Source organism: Myotis lucifugus, unplaced genomic scaffold (assembly GCF_000147115.1).
Source record: "Myotis lucifugus unplaced genomic scaffold, Myoluc2.0 scaffold_300, whole genome shotgun sequence".
Lineage (NCBI taxonomy): Eukaryota > Metazoa > Chordata > Mammalia > Chiroptera > Vespertilionidae > Myotis > Myotis lucifugus.
This window is the reverse complement of record NW_005871348.1, coordinates 975,204-994,428: the sequence shown is the minus strand read 5'-3', so window position 1 is coordinate 994,428 and position 19,225 is coordinate 975,204. Positions and strand designations below refer to the sequence as shown.

Here is a 19,225-nt window from a genome sequence, read left to right as displayed (position 1 = left end):
AGGTTCGATTCCGGTCAAGGGCATGTACCTTGGTTGCGGGCACATCCCCAGTAGGAGGTGTGCAGGAGGCGGCTGGTCGATGTTTCTCTCATCGATGTTTCTAACTCTCTATCCCTCTCCCTTTCTCTCTGTAAAAAAATCAATAAAATAAAATATGCAGGTTGAATGAATTATTTAAAATCTTAAACAGAAAACTGAAGGGAAAATGCTCCCTCAAAGTGATCACATTTTTAAAAGACTGGAATAATTGTAACATGTAATTTTATATATATTTAGAACTGTACTTTATTATTTAAATGGATAAGAATTTAACTTCTCTTTAGGAAATTTAAAAATAAAGTCTGTGTGTATATCATATCTATTTCTGAAGTTAGCATATCTGATATGCTGTTTAGGAATTTTAATGCAAGGTTTGTTTAGAGCAACAAAAACTTAATGGAATAATGATGTAGGCATTTTCTATATAGCCAATGACCTGGTGCGGAATAAAAATCATGTAATAAATTTGTATTCAAGGGGAAGAAATATCAGGCTCTGATATCAGTGGGTCAGAAGAGGATGATGATGAAGAGGGTGAGGTTGGAGAAGATGGAGAGAAAAGGAAAAAAAGAAGGGGTAAGTTCTTTTTAGTTCTAGAAATTACCTTAGATTGCTACTTAATGATGGCTTAACATTCTCAAGGAAGTTGAGTGCATGCCTTTTATTTTGCCATTTTTAGTTACGGTAGCAAGTCAAACAGGAAGTATGACATATACCTGGTTAACTTTTTATTATTATTTTCTGTATTATTTTTCCTCCTGTACTTCTCTGTTTATAGCTGAATTAGAATACCCTATGTTCTATTTTTATTTTAAAATTTAGAATTGTAAGTTAGTGATAGTGGATATACTATTTTATACTTTCATGTAAGGTTTCAATTTTATGTGGGGACTTTTATGTACGTTATGAACCTAAACTTTTTAGGAACTTAGGATAATGTGGAGTTTTTCTCAAGCATAATTAGGCTTTCAAAGTCATTGAATTTTTTAATAAATTTGTATAAGAATTCTAATTTTTCAATTTGATTTTTTCTTTATAAAATGTACTTTCATTCTCACCCTGTTATGTGCCATTTATTGCCAAGTACAAATTAACACTGTTTATTGTGATAAAGATATGGATAACATACAAAAGAGAGAGACATGTTAAATGGCCTACATTAAAAATTTTTTCCCTAAATGTTTGTTTATTTTGGAACTCTCTTCCATTAACATGGGTCATTGTTTTCAAGCTGGTGCATATTTTGCTTGTCTTATTAAAATTATCGTAATCAGGGCAAGATGTTCAAGTGCACATCTTTTGCCATTGCCTAGCTGGCTGCACCCACCCTTTAGGGAGATGGGGGTCATTAAAGTAAACTTAACATTGAAAAAAAAATGATCTTGCTGAAAATAAACCCGTTACTGCTTGATCAGGACTCCAAAATTCACAAATGATAAAGATTTTATAACTTCAAAAGACAGGAAAAGCATGATTTAGAGCAGGAGTTGGCAAAATATAGTCTGCTGGCCAAATTCAGCCTACCACATGTTTTTGTAAATGAAATTTTATTAAACAGCCATGCTTATTTGTTTATATGTTGTTTATGACTGGCTGCTTTCACATGGGACTGTATGGCTCTCAAAATCTAAACACTTATTATCTGTACCTTTACAGAAAATGTTTGCCAAACCCTGACTTAGAGAATCACTTTAGTGTGCATACCTATTTATTTCTTATTTATTGACTTGAGAGAGAGAGAGAGAGAGAGAGAGAGAGAGAGAGAGAGAGAAACAGAGAAACATCTGTGTGAGACAGAAATGTGAATCCCTTGCCTCCCTAACATCTCCCGACCAGTAATTGAACCTGCAACCTGGGCATGTACCCTGACAGGGAATTGAACCAGGACCTTTTGGTGCACAAGACAGGGCTCAAACAACTGAGCCCCACTGACCAGGCCATACCTGTTTTTCACAAAATAAATTATTCAAAGCTAAAGCAGATAATAGATTTATTAAAAATAAAATTTTAAATAGCAAAAAATATTTAATAGTAAAATACCTTCCTTTCAGGCTTAGAAATTATAAAATGTTCAGTGAGCTTTTCAAAGTTTGACCATGAAACCTTAAACCATACATAATTATGTCTATATCTAATAGTGTGATGTTTTAAAGGAGAATGAGTGAAATTGGAGACAAACCATCCTGTCTATAATGTAAGGCAATTTGTCATTTTATAAGTTTAATTATGCATGACTTCAAATCTTAAAACTCAGTTCCTTTAACTTATCAACCTAAATAGTTTAAATAAACTTAAATGTCACCAAATGACTTACTGATTTTTTTATTCTTGTCATTCCAACCCTCTGAATTACTGTGTTTTAGGTGAATAGTGGGGTTTGCCCACAGTAGATGCTTAAAGGAATACAGTTTCTAATTCTGCATGGCTTTGATAGTAGAGCATATTGGCTAGACTCCCAAGACTGGTTTTGAGGGAAAGTAAGTTTTGGTTCTTTAATACAAAGCTTGATTGTCTTTTACAATTCTCTCTCTGGAACTGAATTTTTCTGTGTATGTATTCCTTTTCTTGTTTCCTTTTTCTTTGGTTCCCGTTGGGCTCATTTCTTTGTCTTCCAGGCAGTAGCAGCAGCAGTAGTTCAGACTCCACATGTTCTGTCATAGAGAAACCTCTGGATAAGTTCTTGCCTAGTGAGTGGTAGCTCTTAAGTTCTCTAACAGAGCTTTGGCTTTTTCATAACCCGTGGGCTTCATTTGAGGAATGCTGCACTGCTCCCTGTCATGACTTAAAGAATACATGTTGGACTTCTCAGTAAACAAAGCATGTGATGACCTCCCCCTTCATTGCTTCCAGTAACCTATAATTGTTAAAACATACACTTAAATTTATGTTTGACACAATGGAAGAGAGATTCATGCTCTTGCAATTGAGATAATGTAAAGAGAGCTAGTAAGCTGTATAAAAGAATACTTCTTACGGTTCCTTTTCATGTTTCATGGTTTCATGACAGATTTCTAATCCTTGTGTTAGTATAATGGACATGTAGTAACAAATCCTGACTTTCTAAAACTCAGGATGAAATACAGTGCCAATTATAACATGTCTTACAGTTTATAAAGGTTTTAGGCTTTGGTGTTTTAATCTTAGGGTAGCTTAAGAGTGAAAGCACCCAAATAAATAAATAAAAAGTAAAATTTGAAGCAAGTGAAGATAAATTGAATAGTACTAGTATTTCATATCAAATGGCCATTTATCTCTATATCTAAATTACCTGATTGATTTTAAGAAATTTTCTAATGTATGATTATAGAAATCAAATCCACAAGAAATTGTTTATGCATTATCTGTTGATTTATTTCAAACCTAAAGACTTTTTCTTAAACCTTAATTATTTATATTTCATTTTCAGAAGAAAAGGGAATTGATGCTTTCTTGTACTAGCTTTCAGCTTACTGTCTTTTAAAGCATTATCTATATACTTACCTTTAGAAACCAATAGCAAAAACATTTGATTATTGTTCTTATGCCTTGAGCTTTCTAGAGAAAGAATTCCAAGAATATTAGGAATTGTATTCTCTATTGACAATTCTTAAATTTTACCAAAAACAGTTAATTTCAGAGGATAACATAAAATACATAACATTGCTTTAGAAACCATATAGAGGTATTATTTTGTATTATAAACTCTGAAATACAAGAAAATATCTGAGTGGGAGGCATTAATTTTCTGTTTTAAAATTTACCTTAATCCTTAAAGACTAGTTATATGAAAGTCTATTATGAAATGAGTTGTACTTTGTCCAGTTCAAGCGGTTTGTGCACCTGGCACACAACATTAAGTTCTTTTTTTGTGATGTGGGTGTGCTGATGAAGTACAGAGATGGTTGTCCCAGCATGATTGCTATGTGTAACTTGTATGTACTTTCCCTTTAAAAAATATGAATGGCCTTTTTATTTAGGTGTTCTTTGCTTGAATCATCAATTGATTATTTACTTCTATAGAATCATTGTAATTATCCTTAATGAGCCACTAATTGAATGCAAGTTTGTTATTTACAGGTGTACTTCACTTTATGTAATAAATGTTTTTGGTGTGTATGTTTCTTTTCCTGAAAAAATTGCCCTTAAATCAAGTTGGGAAATCAAATGTATTGAGAGAAGATCTTGCTTTTTAAAAGAATTCTTCATTAAATCCTTTTGTTAATTAAATCATTATTGCAAATTGCTATAATCTAATTTGGGTTGGATTTTCTTAAAGGGAGGCACACCTGTAACAGTTCCTTACATTGGAAGAACATTGAATTGGGAAATTTTGAAAATGGACAGTGTGAATTTTGCTGCTTTTAACTTATTAAATTGGCTTAATTTTCTGTTTTGCTCTTTTAGAATACTTCTCAGGTCTTAGCAGTTTCCCAATTCCATGTCTACTGTTATTATACCCACATGGTGCTGAACTGTTATATTTGCAGGAGTTTGGGAGTCTGTGAGCTCTTCACATTGAATTGAATTGTAATATTAGACGAAATTAATCTTCCTATTATCTTTGCTTAAATTACATCTCTGATTGTGTTGAATATGCTTTACTTTTTACATAAAACTGCTCTTTCAGTTTTGATAGTGATTTGATTTTTTCTTCTTATACTATAAATAAATGCTATTATACATTTTTCTTTGTTTTACATAAGAAATAATGTTTTTCTTTTTTTCCTCTTCATCTCTGTGCATATGCTTCCTGTCTACGATTTGCTTACTACTTCTTATTGAAAGATCAAGCAGGTTGGTGTGATTGATTTGCACTCCCCGTGGTACAATTATTCAAACTATAAAGAACTTTGTCATTTAACTATATTACATTTTTTAAAAAATTTAATGATTTTTTAACAAGGTAAGTACCCACCTTTTGTATTTAAAAAATCTTTCAACTTTAGCTTTAAAAAAAACCTCCATTTTTTTCTAAATAATTTTTTTAAAATTTACTTCCGTTTTTATTGACTTAAATATTAGGAACATTTTTTTATTTCCAAAAGATCTTCTTAGCAGAACAATTCAGAAGTATTAGATTGACAGTGACAGACACACAGGATATGCTAGACCTAATTAACAGCAGAGACAAAAATAATGTATCACCAGAACTAGATGGCATAATCTTTTTTTCTAAAATTTTAAAAGACCCATTAAGCCAAATTTTGGAAATACAAATATAAATAATTTCAGGCATTTTTTCCTTTTTTTTTTTTTTAAGTGAGGAATCAGATGCTTGGTTACTTCTGCCCATGGGTGTTCATATAGTGAAAATGAAATTCAATTAACACTTTTCTGAGATTCTTCCCTTTAACTGTACCTTGCCAATGTCCCCCTTCACAGTTTTGGATAGAGCACATGTCACAGGGCAATTAAAAATATATTTATCTGAAAGTTTGTGCTGAATTCTGTTATGCAGTATTAGAAGCATTTTTTTGTTTGGTTGGTTTTGTTGAATGAAATTTTAAAAAATTAATGTAAAAGTGACTTTTAGTGATTTCATATTTTCAAGTGCCTGGTTAGAAGAGTTGGTACATATCTACATTTAGCTTTAAATATTATTTGAAGAGAAATATAATGATTTATTGGAGTAATTCTGGCAATAATATATTGCGAAATACTAGATTTTTGAAACTGAACCTAGCTATATATACATGGTTATTTTTGTGAAAATGTTACAAGAGCACAATAAGATCTTTGTTGCTAAAACATCAGTTTGAAAATATTACCTGAATGATTTTTAATAACTAATGCAATTTAATTATAGTAGTAATTCATCAGTAGGCATGTGCTTTTGTATTTCTAAATATAAAATCTTTTTATTCTATTGCCTCTTAATGGGCTTGGAAACTATATGGTGGTTTTGTGTGTGTGTGTGTGTGTGTGTGTGTGTGTTTTAACATATTAGAAAGGAAGGGGGAGGAGGGGAGAGAAACATCAATGATGAGAGAGAATCATTGATCAGCTGCCTCCTGCACACCCCCTCCTGGGGATCGGCCTGCAACCCGGGCATGTGCCCTTGACCGGAATCATACCGGGATCCTCAGTCTGCAGGCTGATGCTCTATCCACTGAGCCAAACCGGCAAGGGTGGAAACTATATGCTTTTAACCGTTGACAATTAGAAGCCTGGAGGCCTAAAAAAATTAATGTGCATATATTGACCAGATCATTTCTTTTATACCATTAATATCCATGTCTTCACACATACAGGGTTGTTGTTTTCTCCCCTTAACATATTTGCTGTTTTTTTTCTTTAAATATTTGAAATTCTGAGGTAGAAAGGAAGCTATAATTTATTATGCATGCCACTTACATTATACCTGAACCTACACTTTTCCCCCTCAAATTTCTAAGAAATAGTATTATCAATGGGAAATTCTTTGGGAATAGGGATTAGATTACTTTTCTAAATTATCTTTTAATAGTGTTATTCAGAACATTCAATACAGGTGACTGTGCCAAAGAAGCCAGTAGAATCAGGTCTACATCCTGACTTTTGGAATGCAATGAATCACACCATACCAGAGCATGAATTTGGATCAGTGCTTTTATTTAATCTTTTATTTAACTTATTTGTTTCATGGCTTAAGTTTGCTTCAGACGTATATTTATTTAGAAATGAAGGGTAATATATTTTAAATTAAACCCTTGGGGTTTTTTTACTATAATTTTAACCTAAAGAATTGAAGCCTATGCATGATTCTTTGTCTCATGGTTTCCGAAAGAATATATTCAGATAATATCTATCTCCATCATCATTATTTTTCAGTTCCTTTTCCTTCTTAGCAGGAGGGGTTATTTTGGGTGGAGACATTAACAACTGAGAAAGTCTTCTGGTTTACACTCTTCTGTGGTCCTTGGGAAAGAAGTTAAAAAATACAGAAAGCTCCCAGGAGAGCCTCAGGCCAATTCTGTGAAAAGTTTGATCATTTTTCTGAAGGAAAGTGTGTTTCAAAGAAAGTATATTTATTACCAGAAATGAAAGATCTTTGACTCAGTTTCATAAGCAGCTTAACATGCTAGTTTTATTTTCTCTCTTTGATTTTGCATTTCAACGTCATGATTTTGAAATTCATTCAATAAACTTTTGTTGTTGTTAATCGTCACCCGAGGATATTTTTCCATTGATTTTTAGAGATAGTGGAAGGGAGGGGGAGAGACAGAGTGAGAAACGTCGATGACACGTAGATTGATTGCCTCCTGCATGGCCCCAACCAGGGCCGGGTGGAGCCTGCAACTGAGGTATGTTCCCTTGACGAATCGCACTGGGGACCCTTCAGCCCAGAGCCAACACTCTATCCACTGAGCCAAACAGGCTAGGGCTCATTCAATAAACTTTTATTGAATATTTACAACACTCAATTTAGCACTTTTATTCATACTATTATTTGTATATTAACCACTCTACTTACTAGAATTATAATCAAAGTAATAAATTGGAAACTGTGTTTCCAGCTTGATTATTTTGTAATATTTCTACTTATACTTAATATTTGTATTTAATGTGACAGATTTAGGGTCCTTTGTTTGATATAATAATGAGTTATTTTAGTTTTTCATTTAAAATATGACATCATGACAGCTCAGCAACTATAAAATGCCTGGTTAATTACTATGTAACTGTTATATAATTAGTATAGACTTTTTTCCTTTAAAAGCATACCGTGAAATAAAATATTTTCCAGTAATTTTATTAAACAAAATTTTATAAATACTCTGAAGATATATATTGAAAACTACTTGGTATAAGTTCTGACTGATATTTTTATCTGTTCATTTTAAACATATATGTGACTTTTACTTATTTATTTAAATAAATTATAGGGAAGTATTTTGGGAAGCCACTTTATTTTGTATCTGGTTATCAGAAAAAAGTAACTAAATAATCACATTGCTTTTCCCACCATATATGTTATTTTGAGACACACAGATCTGTGTTTTTTTGTTTGCTTGCTTTGGCTTTCCTGTTAATCTTTCTCTTTTTTTTTTCTGCTCATCTGTTTTGCTCCTCTTTTACTTACTTTTGTCCTAATCATTGCACATTTGGAAAACAGTTTGAATTTAGCAATTAGTTTAAAAGTTCTTCTAAGAACATAAAATAAATTATTCATTTGATTTCCTTAAAATGTTAATATTTGATCTTATATTACTGAGGAATGTACCTTTTATAAAAATGAAGAGAATCTACTAGTATACTGGTCTGAAACATTGACTCTAAAGTGATTGTTGGATAATTGAATGACTCAAACAGGTAAAAAGAAAGTTTCCCCTGATAAGATGGTTGAAATGCAAGCAAAAATTGATGAAGAGAGAAAAGCACTTGAAACAAAGCTTGACATGGAAGAAGAAGAAAGAAACAAGGCTAGGGCTGAATTAGAGAAACGGGAAAAGGATCTTCTTAAGGCCCAGTGAGTATTACTGAATTGATGTAGATTTGTGTTTTAAATTTATTGTATTTTTCCGAGGACTTATGTATAAGGAAAAAAATTGAATAATAATTAAAAGCTTGATTTTTATTTCCAGAGTAGCTATTTTTGGATAGACGGTTTCATTGTGTATGTTGTATTTCTGAAAATTACATGTTTTGATTATTTCCTCTCTTTGTGAGAGGAAAAAATTTTAAGTGAATTTGAATTAGTTATAGATCAAATCATACAGTAATGAATTATCCAGTGGTATAATTTGATAGAGATGTTGCATAACCATATTCCTATTTTGAAATTTTGCATCCAAACTCATTAAATTTGGTAAATGATATTGGTACAATAGTAGATAATCGATGAATATAGAGTATTCTCATTTTAATCAACAGACAAGAGCATCAGTCTTTGCTAGAGAAATTATCCGCACTGGAGAAGAAGGTAATTGTTGGTGGTGTTGATTTATTGGCGAAAGCTGAGGAACAAGAGAAACTTCTTGAAGAATCTAATATGGAACTGGAAGAAAGGAGGAAAAGAGCAGAGCAACTTCGAAGAGAATTGGAGGAAAAAGAGGTATCTTTTTGGTTCTGGTTGACATTTTTTTTCTAGTGAAAAGCTAAATATAATTTTAATAACATTTTAAAGCAGACCCGTGGGTTGCTTTGAAGATGGCTGCTAAGCATATTATTTGTTAAATATGCATATAAGCACAACCAACAGATGCAAGACACTGGGGGAGGGGAGGCAAGGGCAAGTGGGGGGGGGAGGCGGGGGGGAGGTAAGTGGGGGCGGGGGGGGAGAGACATATGTACTATTTGTAATACCTTAAACAATAAAATTTAAAAAATAAATTTGTGATTTAAAGAATAAATTATTCTGAAGTTTATCAATTTTTCTCATAGCAAGAACGCTTGGATATTGAAGAAAAATATACCAGTTTGCAAGAGGAAGCACAGGGAAAGACCAAAAAATTAAAGAAAGTTTGGACTATGCTGATGGCTGCAAAGTCAGAGGTTGGTCTCTTAGAAATTACCTACTAATGTAGTTCTGAATTTAAAAAAATTTATTATTTTATTAAGTATGATTAAGAATCCGAAAGGAATCATGTGTGCTTACAATTTTAAAGAAATAAAAATTTATCCTTGATGTGCAGTTTTTAATTTTAGCTCTTAAATTAAATTTCTAACCTTAACTAATAATGTGAAAAAGACATGTGAGGCTCTGGCCAATGTGGCTCAGTTGGTTGGAGCATTGTCCTGTATATCAAAAGGTGGTGGGTTTGATTCCCTGTCAGGGTGCGTACAAGAGACAACTGGTTGATGTTTCTCTCTCACATCGATGTTTCTCTCTCTCTCTCTCTCTCTCTCTCTCTCAAATAAAATACAATAAAATAAATAAGACATTGTTAGTGTCATTCTGTCCATTGTTTTAGTGAAAGAACTGGGTAAGCTCTTACAGGGTTTCTATGTCAGATTGAACTATTTTGTATTTAAAATCTTGTTTGTCCTTAATATTTTCATTGATTTTCTCATAGATGGCTGATCTCCAACAAGAACATCAGAGGGAAATTGAAGGCCTATTGGAGAACATTCGACAACTTAGCCGGGAGCTTCGGCTTCAGATGCTTGTTATTGATAACTTTATACCTCAGGATTACCAGGTAAGAGGAAAGTTCTCTGACCTAGATAATAGGTCACTTGGCTGGGGTTAAGAAATAAGGAAATATAATTTGTCATTTAATTGGTGGTAAATACTTACATTTCAGTTGTTGATGATAAAATTTTCTTGAACCAATGCCATAACATTTCACTTTAGGTCTTAACTTTTCTTAGTACATAATTCTGTTTGAGTATCTAAGTATCTAAATAAGAACTTCTCAGTCCTTTAGAGAAATCCAGATTCATTTATAGAAGGTGCTTAAATAACATTGTTTCGGTCATCGTTGTTATATCATTGATGAGAAGAAAAAAAAATTGATTCCCAGCCAGGGCCACTGTCTGTATGGAGTTGGCATGTTTACCTCATGTTTGTATGGGTTTTCTCTGGGTCTTCAGGTTTTCTCCCACATCCCAAAGATGTGCACATGATGTGAACGGCATGTCTGCATTGCCCCAGTCTGAGTGAGCGTATGTGTGTGTGGTGTGCCCTGTGATGGAAGGGCGTCCTGAACAGGGCTGGTTTTCGCCTCGTGCTCTCAGCTGCTTGGACAAGCTCCAACATCCCGTGAATATTTTTCCCTGAACTGGATGAGCCAATTGGAAAATAATGATCTTAATCTTTCATCTATATATAATTATCACATTTATTTCAGTGTTTAATATTAGTAGTTTGGGGTCTTTATTTAGAAGTTTGGTGATGTTTTTGTGACCAGAAATATAGACACTTAACTCTTGTTTATATCAGTTAGCTTGTGATAAAATTGGCTTTATTATACATCATTTACCTTAACGTCACAGCTTCCAAGAACCGAACAAAACCTTAAGTGAGGACTTAATGTAGTCACAGTCAGAATCAAGATATAGCTGCTGTTTATTCATTCAATGTCCTTTATCCTATGAATAAAATAAGCAGAACTCCTGTTGGAACTTTTTCTCCCTGCTTATGGATGCTAATTCTCTGTGTGTGGGGGTGGGGGTAAAACATACATAACATGAAATGTACCATTTTAAGTATTTTTAAGAGTACAATTCACTGACATTAAGTATATTCATAATGTTGTACAACCATCATTATTTTCCATTTCCAGACAGATGCTAATCCTTAATACTATTTTTCTTTACCAAAATATTCATCTTTCTAGTACATTTTAGTACACTTTAACATATTGATTTTTTAAAATTTTACTTTGAATCTCTATACAGTTGTAAGCAGTTTGTCTAAAAATAAGCCGTAGTATTTTTTCCTTTGAACATCAGGTGTATAGAATTAACCTTTGGTTCTTGGTACACTCTCCTTATTGGCCCTGGAAGGCCTCCTTTGATTTAATTTGTTATTTTGTAGTGAACTCATCACCTCAAACAAAAGCTAGGACCACTATAGTAACCTACTTCCAATCAAATGGTTCCCTCTCCCTCTTCCCTCCCTTTGCCTCTTCCAACTCAAGGTAACTTTCATTCTGAATCATGTTCTTCATTTCCTTGCTTTTTATTTTTATATAGTTTAATTGCATCTACATATATTTCTTAAAAGCATATATTTTTAAATTTATAACAAGTGTATCATGCAGTACATAATTGAGACAAAATTTCCCCCATAATTTATTAAGATTTTAGTTTCATGAATATTTTCAGTATTTTAAGTATTATTAAATATTAAAAGTAGACTATCTTTGACTCTTAAAAGGAAATGATTGAAAACTATGTCCATTGGAATGAAGACATAGGAGAATGGCAGCTAGTGAGTATTACCTTCATCCTTTCATGGAATCCTTGTGGAGTACTACCTGTAGTCTAGGAATTTTGCTGGCTCCAGTGGGGGGAGAGGTGGTCCATAGGATGAATCAGATGAGACTGCAGTAGGGTGGAGATGTTTTTCTAATTAACTATATTATAATACACAGAATATTCAGTGGAAATGGCATGGGCAGGGCTACATAGTACCAAAGGACTTCCAGGTCCCTTTCTGTTCCAGCATTCAAATTATGTTTCATGAGTGTAACATCAGTAGATCTCACAATAATTTGCTAATTCACAGTATTAATTGCTAATTAAAACAATTCTCCTCTGTCTCTTTTTCCCACCCCCAAGAAATGTGTTGCCTACACAGGAAATAACATGAGGAAGCAAACTCCAATTCCTGATAAAAAAGAGAAAGATGTAAGAGTGCTTTTAAAAAAAATTACAGTGTAAAATATTTATAGGGCTGTGGGTCACTAAGTTATGTGATCAACATGAAATCAGTCAGATGTGCTAGAACAAGTGGGTTGATTTTGGGGAATAGAGGCTCTTGGATGGGGCGATTGTTAGGACAGTTGTGATGGCAGGCGGAGTTCCTCCTCCAAAGAGTGGCATGGAATCTTCTTTGGACTCCCTCTTTTCACCACCTTTCTGGGTCATGGGGATGTGTTTAGCGACCAGAATGTCCTTTTCAAAGCTAGTCTTAGTCTTGGGTCCACAGGAGGAGATAGCAGCTTTGCTGCTAAGGAGTTTATGGTGTGTCAGGGCTCACTCGCCAACCCTGGCTGAATACATTTGAGATCAGTGGAGTTAAAGAAGATGTCTTTAGATACTTGTTTCGTCTTGTCTTCTGTGGCTTTTTTCTAGAGTTTGTTCAGTGCTTTAAATCTTCCCCCAAATCTGATTTGTCTGGTGTTGGTTTCCTTTACTTAAGCCCTTTGAAGTGGACCTTTCCCACGTGTATCTTGCCTACACCGAGGAGAGCCTGCGACAGTCCCTGATGAAATTGGAGAGGCCACGGACTTCAAAGGGGAAAGCAAGGCCAAAGACAGGGAGAAGGTAAGACTGTCTTAGAGTCCCACGAAATCAAGGCAGTGAGATGCTAATTAGAGTCCCACGAAATCAAGGCAGTGAGATGCTAATTAGATATATTTAAAGGAAATTTAGTTAAGATGATAAATATTTTGGCTGATACATTTAAATATCGCAATTCTTGCCCTGACCTGCATTGTTCATGGTCAAGGGCACATACTCGGTTGCAGGTTCAATCCCCAACCCTGGTTGGGCTGTGTGCAGGAGGCAACCTGTCGATGTGTCTCTCTCTCATCAATGTTTCTCTCCCTCTCTCTCTCTCTCTCTCTCTCTCTCTCTCTCTCTCTCTCTCTCTCTCTCTCTCTCTCCTCTCTTTGCTCTCTCTTTGTCTGTCTCCTCCTCCCCTCCCCTTTCCAGTCTCTGAAAATCAATGGAAAGAATATCCTCTGGTGAGGATTGACACACACACACAAATGTTCTTATTAGTTATGATTTGAGTAAATAACATCTTGCTAAAGAATTAAGGTCTTCCAACGTCTTTAGCTGTATTGAGTAATAGATTTTATTTTTAATGTATTTTGTTCTTTCCAAGATATCTACTATCTTAATTCCTTAATTCTTACACTAATTCTTCTAGTGAGACGCTAATTAATTTGCCTGGTTAGACTCTTAAGTATTACATTCAGCTGATTTGTTTTTCTATCATAAACATTGTCCCAATCACTTGATGTCCTCAGTCACCAGTTAAAGAAAACTTCTCTGACCATCTTTTCTTCTCCTTTGGGGGCTGGTTTGACTGTTGAGTAGTCTGTATGTGCCACCACCTAAGCCCAGGGAACCAGGACGTGAGAGGCTGGAGCTTAAGCTTCTCCCTCTGCCCTCCATCAAGTGCTGTTGAGCTTATTTAAACTGATTGTAAGACTTTGGGGCTCCTGAAATGAGAGGGAATAGTAAGCTCATTTTACCCACTGCTTTGAGCACTTGGATTTTTGAGTTACATGTAAGGTGAGGTTGTATGGGTTTAATATTTTTTTGTTGCATGATCTCATAGACATGACCTAACATTTATAAATTTGGGATAGTTGAACTCAAGGAGGAGGAATCAGTACCATATTAAAAGTGCACAAATTTTACATTCTTTAGCATTTATGTGCTAGGGGTTAAAAACTCTTCATCTGCCAGCAGAAGCCATGCATTAATGAATGAAGCATAGCAGTTCAAAGAAACATGAATCTCTTTAGACCTTTCACTTTTCCACTTTTAATAGAGATATTTTCCTCTTAACTCTGAAGTTAGTAAGAAAACTAACAATGCAAGTGTGATGATAAATGGTAAGACAGTTGGCTTCAGCGTAGGTGAAAAATAGGCAGCCGTGGGGAGGGGACAACATGGAGAGTAGTCTGTCCGAAACGAGTGGCTGCTACCTTGCTCCTGGTTAGTTTTGGGACTAGAGGGCCCATTGTTTCCAACGCCTCTTGTTTCAAAGAAGAAGCCAGAAATCAAATTATTTAAATGAGATCTCTCCATTTTCAGTCACTTTTTAAGAACGATGTGGACCTAAAGCAAACAAACAATTTAATGTTATTTGGATACAGTTTTCAGAATACTCATTTAAAAATATGTACCTTTTTGGTAAACAAACAAAACAAAACAAAACAAACATGTGAGCCAACATTACATTAGCCAAACCCACCATCTCTGTGCATCAGAATTAGCCTGCTGTATTATGAAAACAATAGATGTTCTTAAACACAGACAAATATACACATTAAATGGTTTATTGATACTACATTACATGATAATGTTCAGTGTATGTTTCTCATTAGAAATGCATAGTGCAATATGCTAAGCAAAATTGCAATAAACATGGTACATTAATGTAGCATTTACATCAGTCCCTACATGTGCATCTGTACTGTATTGCCTCAGATGATGTTGTCTCTGAGTAAACCCGCACCTTTAGCCTACCCTGGAAGAGATCATCAGCAGGTTCAATCTGGCAAGCATGCAGCCACTTGGCCTGGCTGCGTTGTCTAGTCCAGTTTTGGAAATTATCATCCACTCAATTTCTCACCTCTCTGGGTGGAGGGTGGAGTGCCATGATCTTGCACCTATTCTTGGTGACCTTTCCCTCGCCTGAAAAAGTGGGCATGAATTGATCTCTTAACATGGTCAAACCTTGGCCTGGTTCTAGGCTCTATGCCCCCTTGTTTTATCTTCTACATAATGTAAAGTGTTTGCATTTCAGTCTTTTAGGAAAGTCTTCATGTTTTCTTTTTCTCTTCTCCAAACAGAAAGCGTTCTGCAAAGCCTGAAACTGTAATTGACTCTTTACTTCAGTAAATGTTACAGACTTAAAGTCTCAATAAAAATATCACTATCGTCATGCCTGGACAAAATATTTAATTAAAACACTGAAGACTTTTGTGTAATTTCAAGTAATGAAAGCTGTAAGTCATGGAGTGAGACTGGAAGTAGTAATTTGTCTAATAATTTTTAGTCTATATATGTCAATATAACATTGAAATTGCACAACTGGTAATTGTTCAAATAGTCATATTACTCTTCATTTTATACTATGCAGGGAAGTTGGGGAGCAGCTCCTACTATAGAGAGTTGCTGTCGAAATGCATTCATAAATCTGCTAGTAATTTGCTCAACTCCTGTCTATTTACATAACTGGATGTTCAAAATGGAATAAAATGTAGGTCCTGTCTTGCACATAGACAGCAGTTCTAATTGTCCTGTTTTGCTGTTGTATATGAATGTCTGAGCTGCGTATCTAAGAAACGATTCAATCCTAACACCCGCCCGGCCTGTTTAAATATGTTCTCATTTTTGTGTTATCTTTATTGCATTTTAAGTATTAGATGACCTGTAGAAAATTTATAATTTACAAGCAATCTTTAGAAGTACACGTTGAAAATATGTTTGAACTGTACCTCTCTTGACCTTTTTTGCCATTTAGAGTTTAAATCAAATATACTTTTGTTCTGATTTCATGTTCTCTTAAAACATTGAGTATGTACCTAATTATAAAGGAGTCACAGTTGCAGGAAATTAAGCTAAATACTGGTCACTAGTCTTTGCTATATGTGTATATTTTTTAAAATTTATTTTGAAGTGTGATTAATGGATGCTTCCTTTTAAGTTCTAAATTGTGATGAAAATTGAGTCTCCATTTCCCAGAAAGTACAACTAAAGCAAGAAAAATAGCTTTTAATCCTCTACCTTTAAAATACTTTGTTTTGTTTTTTCTTTATAGTTTATTAAAAGAAATATTCTTCCTTGAATTTCTTCCATTGACAAATCCAGTCAGACCATCTTCCTCTAAAAAATAAAAATAATACTTATTTTATAGTAAAATAACTTGTAACATATAGAATTGTGTTTTCCTTTTTGGCTGCTTACAAAATTTTTGTTTTTATTTTTTTTTTATTTGTAAATATATTTTATTGATTTTTCACAGAGAGGAAAGGAGAAGGATAGAGAGTTAGAAATATCGATGAGAGAGAAACATCGATCAGCTGCCTCCTGCACACCTCCTACTGGGGATGTGCCCGCAACCAACGTACATGCCCTTGGCCGGAATCGAACCTGGGACCCCTCAGTCCACAGGCTAACGCTCTATCCACTGAGCCAAACCAGTCAGGGCTGTTTTTATTTTTTAATGTTATGTTACACCACTGAATATATCTTTTGTGAATTTTAAAATAAATTAGCATTAAGTTAACATTAGTTTAAGAAGTTTGGTTAAATGGTTTATAATTACAAAGCCATGTATAGAGTGGGGGTGAGTAAAGGTGGTGTACTTGTGAGGTGGTAGTAAAAATGTGTCCATAAATTTAAAGTACATTACAAAGGTGTGTACTGAATGTCCTGTGTATGGTGCATATTTTCTAGGTAATAAGAATTGCATTTAACTGGTAGTGTTTTCTTTGTAGTATGTAAGATAGAAGTTTATAACTTTACTCTGTGAGGCAATTGTTTACGTACTGTGAAGGCTTGAGGTGAATACGTGTCTTGTAAGAGCTTTGTGTGAGCAGAATATCTTGGCAGTTGTAGATGCACATTTAACTGTTAGTAATTATTCTAGGGAAATCTTAATTTTACCAATAGAAAGAAAAGATGAATACTTCTTTTTAGAAGTTCATGTTTATCGCCAACCCTTTGCACTCCGCTGTCCCCTCTCAGGGGACATCGGAATTCTAGCATATCACTCGGATGTCCCCTCTCAGGGGACATTGCAGTTTATTAGTGATTACGGGGAATTGAGTTATTTCAACGCAACTTTTTGAGACATGCATGTTTCCCTGAAGTTTTATCTTGAAATGGCACAAGAAATTAAATCAAAATATCGTAAAATTACTAAGATATATACAAGAAATGTCAGCGGGTTTTGTGTCGGATTAAACAATAAACTACATATTCCCGATGTGGGACAAAGAAAACGGGACTGCATTGTGTGCTCTAACAGGAAAACACCTGGTGGCAGGCGTCAAACCACTTATTACTGTCAAACATGCACTAATCAGCCTGCAATGCATATTGGGGAGTGTTACAAAACTTATCATACTGTACAAAATTATAAACAATAAAATATTGTTTTTTTTGCAAATATACATTCCTCGATGTCACCCAATTCATATAAGTCCAATATCATTATAATACGTTACTTGGTTCCAAAATTATACTAAATAATACGAGGGTCTGTAAATGCACGTTTCCGCCGCAAAGTAGCGTCGAGTAGCTGGTAGCCAATGTCCAGAATGGTTCGGAGTGCAAAGGGTTAATTATCTAGTTAATAAGAAAGGAATAGCTTTTACATTAAGCTCTAAAACAGCACAGAAAACTTAAGCCAGTATGTTAGATTGTTTTCTATTCCACTCCACTATAATAACAAAAAGAAACCTATAGAAAGTCAAAGCATTAAAAATTTTTTTTTAAAATAGGCTACTTTAGCAGTTTTTTAAAAGTATTTACATTAGAACTTATACCAGATGGACAATAATTGTTCATCTTATGAAATAACAGAATTATATATTTAGGCAGGCCTGACTCATCCGTATGAAAACATGGGACACTGACTAGACAGCGATTCTCTTAGCTCCAATCATAGCAGTTCTGTGGTTTCTTCACACTTACTGTGTCTTTGTGCACAGATAAAATATTTTGTAACTTCAGTGTTAATTTCATATAAGGATATAGATAAGCAAACTTGCTCATTATATGAAATAGACAGACTTAAAATGAGTGGCACATATAAATAGGTTTTTGAATGGGTATTTTCTCTTTAATTTTAAAAAGTATTATTTATTTATTAAAAGGAGCCTTGGTAGAATGTTATTGGTTGTGGTATATTCTTTAATAAGCCCTGTAATTATATATACTGATAGTTAGGATATTAAAATATCATCGTAGTCCTCATTTTTGTTTAGGTGCTTGTATTAAAGTATAAGATTACTCAAGGAGGGAGGTCTGAATCCATGTGTTTATCCCACAAATAGAATCCATTTGATCTACTTTCTAGGAAAAGGGGACCTTTCTTTTTGCAGCAAGAGATTTAAGGTCACTTGGGATTGTGGGGGGGGGTGCCACTTCATCTGTAAGATTTTTAGAAAAATTATGATTATGATTTTTGGGTTTGTTTCTTCATAGTCTTTTTAAAATGTCTTTCCCCTTGACTCTTAAGGAATGTCCCTCTCTTTCCTACAGGGCTGTGAATTAAGGAATTGGTAGGGTGTACATTTAAGCACTCCAGTGTCTGCCTAATTTCTTAATATATGCATTTTTTTTCCTTTTTAGCTATTTTTAATTTAAAATACTAGAACAAAACATAGATCTTCCTAGTGCCTTTGAACTTACACTGTAGTTTGACTAGTTTAAATCATTAATAACTTCAGTAGCATTGCTATAATACTGTATACTGGCCTAAATTACAAATTGTACAATAAATTTGTTGCATTAATTTCAAAAGCCACACTTCCCATTGTATTTTATGTATAAATTGTATTTGTTCAAGTTGTACATATTGATATTGTATATACATGTGCAGCATGGTTAAATAAGAAATAAAAGTGTTTACATAATGCCTGTAGTAGCGATCTGCTTCTTTATTGAACTATTTTGTGTTTATGTCCATCCTGATATTAACAGGCAGTTTTTTGTACTTGGCATCTCAGTTTCATGTGTTTAAGAGAGGCCTGTTTAGCCCTAGCCAGTTTAGCTCTGTGGTTAGCACATCGCCCTGTGGACTAAAGGGTCCCGGGTTCGATTTTGGTCAAGGGCACATACCTTGGTTGCAGCCTCGGTCGGAGAG

At 34.2% G+C, this 19,225-nt stretch overlaps 1 protein-coding gene across 4 annotated transcripts in view; it reads left to right on the top strand.

Annotated features, from left to right (window-relative positions):
* The window catches only part of KIF3A (kinesin family member 3A), a 37,226-nt gene extending 21,305 nt beyond the window's left edge, over positions 1 to 15,921 (top strand). For 2 of the 4 annotated variants that reach the window (XM_014465551.2, XM_023763792.1), the window contains 10 exons: positions 517 to 615; positions 4,804 to 4,812; positions 8,311 to 8,467; positions 8,872 to 9,052; positions 9,382 to 9,492; positions 10,014 to 10,139; positions 11,822 to 11,875; positions 12,226 to 12,294; positions 12,809 to 12,933; positions 15,201 to 15,921. In XM_014465551.2, the coding sequence (XP_014321037.2) occupies positions 517 to 615; positions 4,804 to 4,812; positions 8,311 to 8,467; positions 8,872 to 9,052; positions 9,382 to 9,492; positions 10,014 to 10,139; positions 11,822 to 11,875; positions 12,226 to 12,294; positions 12,809 to 12,933; positions 15,201 to 15,249 (980 nt within the window). In that variant the 3' untranslated portion in view covers positions 15,250 to 15,921. The remainder of the gene's footprint in view (positions 1 to 516; positions 616 to 4,803; positions 4,813 to 8,310; positions 8,468 to 8,871; positions 9,053 to 9,381; positions 9,493 to 10,013; positions 10,140 to 11,821; positions 11,876 to 12,225; positions 12,295 to 12,808; positions 12,934 to 15,200) is intronic. The other 2 variants (XM_006100156.3, XM_023763793.1) reach the window with 2 other exon arrangements.
* The last annotated feature ends 3,304 nt before the right edge of the window (positions 15,922 to 19,225 follow it).